Genomic DNA, 11,348 nt, shown 5'->3' on the forward strand with positions numbered 1-11,348 from the left:
GCTGACCCCCCACTCAGTCTACTAACCACTACGCTTAACAGGCAGGTTTAGACATTCGATAGTATGTGTAAGATAAGTATTATTCTCCTCAATTAATGAATCAAAAGACTATTGTGTGTATGTGTTATTTACATGTGTAATAGTTCAAGTTCAGTGCATTTATTAAGTGTGTGTTGATGTTGAAAGAGAAATCCTGTTTCGTGCAACACATCTGTATTGGCCACGGGATACGTTGCCGATTCTCCTGGACGACGTGAGTTTTATGGCAAGAACGAATGATTTTGGACTGTCCACGGCGATAGTGAAACAACTGTAGTCAAATGAAGAGTTGTGAGTTCGACTGGCCTGCCGAGCCATTAATAACTGAATTGAAAACATAAGAATACCATGATATGTTTAGTTGGCCTGACTAATCCACACGCCACTTGTCACATACAACAAAGCGTATACAAGGAAATTGTTATACAATATCTCCCATCATTGGAATTTATTCTTTTATGTAACTGGGTAATAGGATGCAATACTTTATCTGATATAAATGGGTGGGTTCTGGTGGATGGATTTGCGTCACAGAATATCTATTGACATAGATGAGTGGAGTGAGTGAGGTGAGTAAGGTGAGTGAATTTGAGTGAGATGAGTGAGTGAGTGCTATATTTTTCCTTTCCAATCTCAGCTCACGCCCCCTCCCCCACTCGTCTGCAGCTAATTGTTTTAGAGATTGAGTTTGTGAAAGGTGTCCTGAATGTTGAAAAGGTATCTTTTGCTAACGATTGTGCATAACACTTGCTGCCCTGCAGTCAGGGAGGACAGTGTTTGTCAGCGAGAAAGACGATGAAACTGAATTGAGGCACATCGTCTCTCGTCAGATCACTCACTAAGAGATTGAATTAGAAAGTTCAATGATGTCCTGAGGTTTAGCCAATGGATCGAGCTTGTACACAAATTATATATTCTACATTTATTTTTTGTGTCAGTAGCCGTGATAAAATAAAAGCACATCATGAAGCAGATATCGTGAAATGTTAGAGGAAATATCACGTGTTGAAGGTTTTGAGTGTCTTCCATGTATGCATTGTCAGAGGTTCCTGTCTCCTCTCCACCCGCATGTTGATACATGTTTTCACAGGTTGTCAAATGATGATGATCGCAATGAGATGTAGTTTATAGCGCGCCCAGTATCGCATCACAAGATTGCGCTCATGCGCGGTGAAGTCGTCCAGCAAATATGAACACAAGCGTGAAAAACATGTTGGGGGTAATTTCTCGGAGGTTAAAATGGGCGAAGCGAATTGTGAGAAAGTTAAGGTTACAAGTATACATCTTTCACCGAGAGATACCTTTGTAACAGTTCTGTTGTTGACATAGAAACACACTCCGCGGCCCGCCCTTGCTAGTTAACTGCGCAGATGATTATCAGAGTCTAAACGGGCCAGGAAGAAGCCATGATGTAACTAGATCAGCATCACCGTCTGTGTGCCAATGTTTCCGTAAACGCCACAAACAATGTATCCTGTTCACTGGAAAGTTGTGTTCCTAACACCTCTAAGTCATAGATCTTTGCAGAATCGACTGGACATTGGAGAGCAGATAGAAGAGAGGTGGAGAATCTGCGTCCATGTCAGGACAAAACTTCTTGAGTCCCGCTTGCACCGCCTCTGAGCTCTTCCTTCTTGATCTGCGAAGGTGGAGGGCATGCGATGTCGACTTGCAGCGCCCGAAAACTCGGGTAACAAGAGGGAGATGAACGAAGACGGAGCAAAGCTCGGGGAGTAAGAGAGCCGGGACAAGCATGAAATAGCCCTGACCGCCATCTTAATAATTGTCGGCTAGTAGGTCGGCCACAGCATCCAATTGTTAAAGCGCAGTGCCTAACAACAATGAACGTAAAATCATCATATAAAAACACAGACGCACACCCTAAGTCTATAACTTTGACAATAACTACACCCCAGGGTGAAGCGAAAGCGATGAAAAATTGAAATAAATTTGAATCAGAAGTGAGAGCTGCAGACGTCGCACAGCTAGGAGCGGCCATCTTAGTTCACAATGACGAGTAGACTTAGTGTGTGACGGTGTTTATTGAGGTGAGAAGGGGGAGGGTAAGGGGAAAGTACACTAACCACACGGGTATATAACCCACATGTGTGGGCGTCTGTTGGTTCCGATCACTTCTTTAATCACTAGACCATCAACTTCCCGTTACTCAACAGTGATTGTCAGAAGGTTACAGTGCACACAGAAAAGTAATTACTCACTGATTCACTGAATCATTCACTCACTCACTCACTCAAAAAGTCTGTTGTTTCTGTGTGAACATCGCCAGGAGAGAAGGAGCGAAATGGTTCTAAAGTCACAGAACAAGGAGGAACAAAGAAAGATGGCAGTAGATCGTCTTTTCCCAGTGTGTGTGTGTGACCATAACAGACATTTTATTGGAGATGTTGCTGGCTGTTGCATCCAAAACAATGACAGGTAACACGGCAATTACGGATAATGAAAGGGATGGATGTACATGTAAACTTTTATGTCTGTATATACATGTGTATGTGCTTGATCAAATATGTTTGGTGGAAAGGACGGAAGAAAGAAAACAAAGATGTCTCTACGTCTAAACAGACACAGCATATATTTTACATTATCAAATCAATAGTAAATGAAAACAATCATGTACTACGAATATAAAGAAATAAAATTAATTTAATTACTTTATTAAAGATCAAGTACTAGAGGCATATTTCAAGAAATGTCGATATATTGATAAATTGATTGTTCAAATCACTTGTTGTGCCCGGTTTTTCTGAAATCATTCATTGTAAGGTCCCATCTCTCAACATCTACAACAGATATAAGCACCTGTCAACCCACTCACGAGTATGTACCACAGTGTCGGTGCTGTCCATGTTCGGTTCTCACCACAAACCCTCCTTCTTGTGCTTTAGTTCTGGCTCAGTGTGTCTGTTAGAATTTGTCCTCTTCGACTTTTTAATGAAGAACTGAGGTTGACCTCTTGTTGTGTAGGCTTTGGGGCTTCCTTAAAAAGTTCTATCAAAAATATTGTGTTGAGCCACTTTGTCAAACAAAGTAAGTCTGTCTCGCTTTACTTTGGTAATAAACGTGTGTAGTGGAAGGTGGGTGGTGACCTTAAAAATGAGTTGTTCTTTCTCCGTACACATACGTAACAAAAAGAATTTTCTTTGAGTACTTGACCCATTGTATTATCTCGTGTCTGCCAGCACAGCCCATGTCTTGTACCCATAAAACAAAAAGTAATCTGCTATTCGGTTTTCCCAGTCAGCCATAGTACGACCACAGCACTCCATGCCACAGTCTTATCTCATTACCTAGAGTCGATCATTTTTTGGTAGACATCAGCAGATCTTTCAGTACTTTTCTATGAGACAAAAACAAAGATAATGTTGGTCCCTGGGAGTCTTTTTCTTCAGACTATGTTTCCCAGAAAAGATTAATCTTTACTTTCGATACTGGCTGAGTAATAAACTATCTTCAAACTGTTTTCTTCCATAAGGATATAAAAAAATCACCAGGATGTTGTTGATATTTGACAGCCAGACATCCGAGTCCTGTCTGTGTTTACAGGTGTGTGTAGGTGAGCCAGTATGTAGAGACTGGGCTGAAAAGATTTTCTCGGTTTCGAGAAGATGTTGAAGATATAAGGTGTTAAGTGTATGACATTGGTTTGTACTAAGGTAACATTAGCCAATAATACAGAATGTTTTCAGTATAAGAAATAAAGTTTTAGGAGTTCTGACAGTACGTGTTCAGTCTAAAAAGAGCTCAAGATTGGATTTATCTTTGATATTCTCACACTTATATCTCTATATCTGGTATTAGTCATTGCATAAACTTATGCTTGTTGGTGTGTGTGTGAGAGAGATAACTTACCATTTTATTCATAAATAATCTGTTTAAGAAATCTTGCATCTTCTATTTTATTTTTTTACCTTGTTTATTTTTTCCTTCTTGTTTTCAAAGGTTCTGGTTTGAATCGTTCGTGTGATTATAGATTTTCTGTCGTTTTTCATTTTTTTGTTTTGTAAATAGTTTTCTTTACAAAATCTTAATCTTCTAAATGATACTATTCAATTTCGTGTCTGAATCGCTCTTAAATTTCTCTTTAACTTTAATAATTTTAATGATCCTCTGTAGTACTTTTCTCTCTCAAAACGGTTACAACTATTCGCGAATGTTAATTACTAAATAGGAAGACATTGCACTAGGTCTTACACTGTGGTCATTACGGTGTACTGCGCATGTCTGGCAAATTCCATACCTAGTCTGAGAGAGTGAGTGAGATGAAATGATACTGTACAGATAAAGTGAAAGATTAAGACATCAATTTCTTGTGGTAGTTTTGTGAATGGAGAAACTGAGGGACACCTGTACATTTAATGTGTAGAAATATCTTATAATATATTTGTGTAAATTTGTGGTATACAGGATGCATCTGTACACAGCTGATATTCTTACAATTTACATAATTTCTATAAAAATATAAAACTAAAGAACTAAATGAATGCAGACGTGTGATAAAATAGTAAACTGTGTGGATTGTCCCTATATTGTGAGATTGTCGTTAATTTCCGTTTGTATTCCCATCCTTCCTATACATCTGTCATACGTGACAAGGTGGACACTGTCGACACATTTAAATGTGTAGCCACCATCTTTGACAGAGACTTGATCCTGATACCAACTTCAAGCTGCCATGAAGAGTTCAACAGCGCCTCTTCCTTCTCTGGAAGCTGTAGTTTTTCTGGGTCTTCCTGAGATTTCATTAGCCATGACTACTCTCATATAAACTGTGTGTTGTCCTTCTCATTTATTTGTTTTTACAACGATTTACTAGAGATGGAGAAGAGAAGCTCGAATCTTATTGTATCAAACCTGCTTCACATTTATTGTAAGGGCCGAGAGTGACTTCAGACTGGAGTACAATTATCATCCTATTGTTATGTTTTCTTCTGTAGAAGTTTGTTGTAACCACAGTAGAGTCTGAGCTTGTAATTCTGTGCATAAATGAAGGAATACATAAGGGAAAAAACACTGGAACCTTTATGAATTGTTCTACTATGGATTACCTCCCTTTAGATCCTGAAAACGTCAACCAATCAGGTATGTCGTTATGTTTGAAAGTAGGCGAAGTGTAGTTGATCAAGCGCCGTATCTAAGTCGGTTGCCGGTTACTCAATTCAACATAGATTTGTACTTAAACAACTGAGAATGAAAAGAAAACAGTAATATTAAAATTTTAATGTATATGCTAATAAAATATATCCCTGTTTCATACTTTTTATGTGTATATATTGTTCAAATATTTTTTTATTAATGTCGTACTTTTTACCTACTTTCCGATTTGTGAATTCTCTGTCCGACACAGTTACAGTCTTTCAGTTGATTTTACTAAAAGATAACAAAACGTATATGTGTTAACATTTACACCAAATAAATGTATCGAAAATGTTCTTTAAAACGAAGCATCATAGATAGTGGTCTTTGATAAAGGTTAATAAAAATAAAGTTTTTTGTCTTCGTGCTAAATATGAACTGACGGACAGGGCATTAAAACGACATTGCGGACAATAATTGTTTTTGTCATCGTGATGACATTGAATTAGCACCTGTTCCTTGTGAAGACTTTATTTATTCGACTGATCTTTCACATGACACTGTGCTTAAAGACACAATAACTGTGCAAAAATATCAGCGTATGCTTGTGATTTTAAGTGGTTCACTCATAAAAGTTTAACTTTTGTATGATTAATACGCCCGGAAAAGTAATTCTTCGCGCTAAAAGAAGACAGAAATTTCTTTCTTATTGGTCAATAGGACAGATCTTCACGTGTAAAAAGTTGTGATATTAAAAGGCTTTATATTACAAAATTAAAAACAACACACACACACACACACACACACACACACACACACACACACACACACACACACACACACACACATTTTTTTTCACTTTTTGAGAGCTGAAAAACAGATTTATTAATAAATTGTCACTGTTGTGATACATGACGTGTCAGATATAAAAAAAAACAGACGGCGTATTCATATTAACATCTTTCCATTGTGAACACATTTGTATGTTAATTATCTGGACAGCAGCTCAATTAGCCAGAGCAAGGATAGTGCAGACTCCATTATGACAGACAAGGTTGAGTCAGGTCGACACCTTTGCGAAACTTGACCCACACAGCCATGACCTCTGCCCTTCCCACTGGTGCACCTGAAAAATGCGAATAATGAGCAACGGTTACTTTTGCTTATTTTGTGCAATACTCGAGTTGGAAAAAAGTCCTGTAAAGATGAACTAACAACAATTCTGCTTTGACGAGTTGATTGTAGTCTACCGATGACTGGTAGGTCACGTGCCTCTCTTCGTCCCTTCCAAGTCTTTCATTGATTCTACAGACGAATGTTAACAAATTGTTTGCAATATTTTCACAATGAGAAAATATTTTGGTCACAGTCGTCCTTTCATATCATATTCAGTGTTTGTCATCAACACAACTGAGTGCAAGGCAAACGTGGAGATCGTTGATTTCGTCATTGCAGCCATCTTTCTTTCGTCTCTCTGTTTTTTGCTTGTACTAGCTCTTATATGAAAGCAACATTGTAAGTAAAGTATGTGCAACTACAAGCTTGGTACCCCAAGTCGGTAGGTCGGATGAAAAAGCCTTTGAAATGTCCAGAAATTACTATGCATTAACCTATTTAAGTTGTATTTATAATTTGTTTTTCGGTATCAAAGCTTATATTCAAGTGTTTCACAAGTAAGATCCTAAAGGTTCTTTTAATTTGTTCTAGTTTCGTCAAAATGTTAAAGATTACAATGTGTTCTTACCTGCAGTTTCCCATGTGCCCATGGTCTCACTTTTGGAGTAAAAAATTGTCGGGATTTGATCTGCTGTCTCCCACAGACAGACATGTCCTTTATCCTTGATACTCAGCCAACCTTTATCCCCGGGGCAACTGTTGTGGACATTACTGACATAGAATCTGCGAGTCACTCTGTTCGGCTCGTCGATCCTAAACAAGTTGAGACAAAACTGTCATCACTCATCTAATTTTTATTGTAAAGGTTCATTGTTGCTTCTCAGCTATACACTGAAAATGTTAAAGCGATTCTTTTTTTGTCTGTTTTGTATTTTTTTAAATGTATGAGATATACGCTCTAACTTTGATGTCTTACCCTATAATACTGAAGTAGTTGTGAGCAGACGACTTCAGGTCCTTCCATGAAGACTGTACGAGTCTGTCCGCCGAGAACCAGTTGATGTAGTTGCTGCCGAGGCCGGTGAAGATCATGTAGGCCTTCTCCACCCCACCTTCATACACAGCCAGCTTCACCTGAATAGAACAAAATTGCGACAAAATACCTGTTAGTTCTCGTCTCAAATCTCGTTAAGGTTTCAAAAAATAGATTTAGTCACAAACAAATAAGGGAGTTAGAGGCATCGTGTATTAGAGGTGTCGGTCTCTAGTACTGACATTTTCTTCATTCAGCCATTCCTTTATAACAAAACACAAACCTTGTCCAGAGCCGAGGAAGGCCAGGAGTCCAGCAGACGACTGCGGTAGTGACGGTCACATGACCCGTTGGTACTCGTGCACCCGCATGGCATGGAGGCGCGGGTGTAGGTGTAGTCGTCATGGTAACCAGTGCGCGTCCATGTGTCATACACGGGGGATCCCAGCCCTGAGGTGGCGCGAAACACTAACAGCCAGTCGTCTTTCTTGATGAAATCTGCATCACAGCAGTCTTACAAATATTCTTTCATTGTTTTCTTCGAAGGTTTAAGATTACATTGGACTGAGCATCACAGACAGCGGGACATCACTGTCTTCATTACAAGAGGAAAGCTCAGACATAAATAGCTTGTGAAAGAGGTTTTAGCTTACGATAGTATATTTATGTGTCCCCTTTCTGCTGTGTTGCCATGTATGTGCGTGCATGTGTTTATCTTTGACAGAGGGAAAGATAGAAAACAGAGCGACAAAGGGAACACAGCATATACAGTTGAATTCTTATCAAAACTGCAAATAAACACTTCTCCCGATCTCGTCCTTACAATTCAGTGATGTCCCTGTACGCCCCCACCACCAATGCCCACTATTTGGAGGTTCTGAGGGTGATCGTGATAATGAAGACAATGATAATGTCTGTTATGAGATGTTTAAAGTTTTTCTTACCTTTATAGTCCACTCTGTCAATCCGCCCATCGCCACGCTGATTCTCCACTGTGTTCAAACAATCAAGAAAGAGGCTTCAGGCAGCTATTGACAGGACAATAGATGATATAAATGTATACCTTGTGGGTTTGAATTAGGGAGATGATATCAACTCCCGCCTTGTAGACCAGCAGTCAACGCGGTTCATTAGTTAGTGTGGGGTAGCAACTTTAAATTGAGTCACGTGACTTGAAAAATGTTTGGGATAATTTTAACTTGTGTAGAAAACAATTAAACTAAATTTATCTCTCTCTCTCTCTCTCTCTCTCTCTCTCTCTCTCTCTCTCTCTCTCTCTCTCTCTCTCTCTCTCGTCTCTCTCTCTCTCTCTCTCTCTCTCTCTCTCTCTCTCTCTCTCTCTCTCTCTCTCTCTCTCTCTCTCTCTCTCTCTCTCTCTCTCTCTCTCTCTCTCTCTCTCTCTCTCTCTCTCTCTCTCTCTCTCTCTCTCTCCTCTCTCTCTCTCTCTCTCTCTCTCTCTCTCTCTCTCTCTCTCTCTCTCTCTCTCTCTCTCTCTCTCTCTCTCTCTCTCTCTCTCTCTCTCTCTCTCTCTCTCTCTCTCTCTCTCTCTCTCTCTCTCTCTCACACACACACACACAAACAGCCGTCTGTCAAGAGAGACAACCAGGTACGCACGTCGAGAGAGCCTAGCCTCAATATCCTCAAGCTTCCTCGTGACATCCTCGGCGCCTGCTGCTGAGACAAACGTGAGCAGTGTTCCTGCCCACACTACACACAGCATAGTCCACATGTCAGTAGAAGGGCTGTCTCTATAGTAACAGACAGACAGACAGACAGACGGACAGACAGACAGACAGACAAACAAAATAATGGCAGGAACAAATTAGAAAATCTATCTTTTAAAAAAATACAGGTTCACACCTTTTGTGACACAAACATTGCTATTGCTTTGGTTTCTATTGATTCTCAGTTTGGAACCATTAAAAACAAAAGCGGAAATAGGTGAGCAGGAAGAAACAAAACAAAACCAAGAATCAGGTGACTATTAGTTTATACATGTCTCGGTGAGGATCCTGACACTTTTAAGGATAAGTAATGCAGCAACTTCTATAACTAAATGTCAGCTTGATACAAGCCTTGAATGTTCCCGACATACATACCTGTCCAGGCTCATAAACATCTGGAACTAACCACAAGCTGCCAGCACTTCGGTAAGCTATAGGAAACAATCTGAAAATGTTGAAAATACATAGAATGGCAGAAAACACTAATATAAATAAAATTGTACCTGTTTGAACTACAGAAGTCTTTGTCCTGGACACAAACTGAGTGATGAGGACTGTGTAGACTTTATATACACATACTCCATGCTCCTCCCCTAACAGTCGGCTCTAGACAGGCTTTGTATTGAGCTCAGGGGCTTACTCATGGTGACAATATCTGATTACCAGATACACAGGACATGCGAACAGCAGGATGCAGCTGCACAGTGTTTAGAATAAATCTGCAAAATGTGCCCTTGACACAGACGGCCCTAAAAACATCAATAAAAACATTACAAAAACTACGTACTGGACAACAAAATAGAAAGTTACAGTGGAACCTCGGTTAACGAACTTAATCCGTTCTGGAAAGCTGTTCGTTACCGAAACGTTCGTTATCCGAAACAATTTTTTCCATAAGAAATAAAGGAAATAGATTTAATTGGTTCCCAGCCCCTGTTGACTCGCTAATATTTGAAAGTTACAGGCTATATAGGTATTTGTTTTAATGAGAACAGTTATAATGCAATATAAATGGAGTTAAATAAACATAAAAACATTAACGAAAGCATTTAAACATCAGAAAACTTGCCGTTTTGACGGCGTGGGTGGAAGCAGGTGTGGGGAGGAAGGGGGGAATTACTGCTTTGATTCCCCCTCCATGAGCACACGTGACATTATAAAATCGTGGGAGACTTCAATTTTCTGTAGCCTTGAGGTTAAAGGACAACACTTGTCCTATATGTCTAGCTGTTCCTTCTGCCTTTTTTTGTAAAACTCTTCGGTAATACGACATCACATATCCGACAGACGCATGCCACCTTCATACTTTGAAATCATTTCCATTTTCAATTCATTTGTTGGCCGCTTCCTTGTCATTACCTCACTACTATTAATTGCTCTTAATCTTCTTTGGAGCCATTATGGAGGATTATCTTATTAAAATAAAGCACAAAAATAACTAAATAAGAAGGATGCTCACAGGTAAGGAACGACTGATCGTAACTGTGTCTCGAGCGCGAATGATGACATGCTGGTCGGTCACGTGTGGTTCACGTGGCTGTTCGTTATCCGAAATTTTGTTCGCTATCCGAGACAAACTTTTAGCGAAATTTTTGTTCGTTAACCGAAATATTCGCTATCCGAGGCGTTCGCTAACCGAGGTTCCACTGTATTTGCCTTTTCATTTTTTTTTTATTTGGCAGAATCTAAATAAAATATAACAAGCAATTATAAAGACGCAAACAACTCACAAAAATACCTCTCTCTCACACACACACACACATACACACAGAATGAGAAAGAGATACAAATACAGACTTCTATTATTTACATTTTGCACAAAATAAAACTACGCACACGGACTTTTAATGTTTAAAAAATACAAAGTATGTTTGCCAAGTATGTTTTTACACGGACACACACAATGTTTCTAAATGTAAAAGCTCTCCATGTCCATGTAACAGTTGGTGGAGTGGTAAACACCATTTATCTTTCGTTTATTCTGTTTTCTTAGTGATTTCATCAGACGTACACAGATCTCCAGGTATTAAATAACTGCCCTCTAGTTAATCTTTGGTTTTTGAGATAATCTCATAATGTTTTTCCTTACTTAGTCCTGTGTCGTGATAATATTTAAAATATGATATATGACAAACAGCGCCAATAATAACCAGTCAGATTATTATGGGATTATTTCACGAGTTGCGTTTCCGAGTTAAAAAGCTCTTTGATGACAATGAAAACAAAGTTTCACCCAGTGATGCACGCAGGGTACAGCTAGTACTGGACATTTACTATACTTCTGTTATTACAAGCCGCTGGTGAGATGAAAGATGTTCTGAGGACAAGAAGATTTTGAACAACAA

The 11,348-nt window shown here is 39.2% G+C and overlaps 1 protein-coding gene across 1 annotated transcript; it reads right to left on the minus strand.

The window, feature by feature from the left end:
- Nucleotides 1–5,645: 5,645 nt before the first annotated feature.
- LOC112570546 lies at nucleotides 5,646–9,536 on the minus strand. Its single transcript, XM_025249087.1, has 6 exons — nucleotides 8,894–9,536; nucleotides 8,224–8,271; nucleotides 7,563–7,777; nucleotides 7,223–7,380; nucleotides 6,875–7,059; nucleotides 5,646–6,256 (listed from the first exon to the last, which is right to left on the minus strand). Exons 1-6 carry the CDS (start codon nucleotides 9,006–9,008, stop codon nucleotides 6,171–6,173), a joined length of 807 nt encoding a protein of 268 aa, XP_025104872.1. The 5' UTR covers nucleotides 9,009–9,536; the 3' UTR covers nucleotides 5,646–6,170.
- Nucleotides 9,537–11,348: the final 1,812 nt, after the last annotated feature.

This window comes from Pomacea canaliculata, linkage group LG1 (assembly GCF_003073045.1).
Source record: "Pomacea canaliculata isolate SZHN2017 linkage group LG1, ASM307304v1, whole genome shotgun sequence".
NCBI lineage: Eukaryota > Metazoa > Mollusca > Gastropoda > Architaenioglossa > Ampullariidae > Pomacea > Pomacea canaliculata.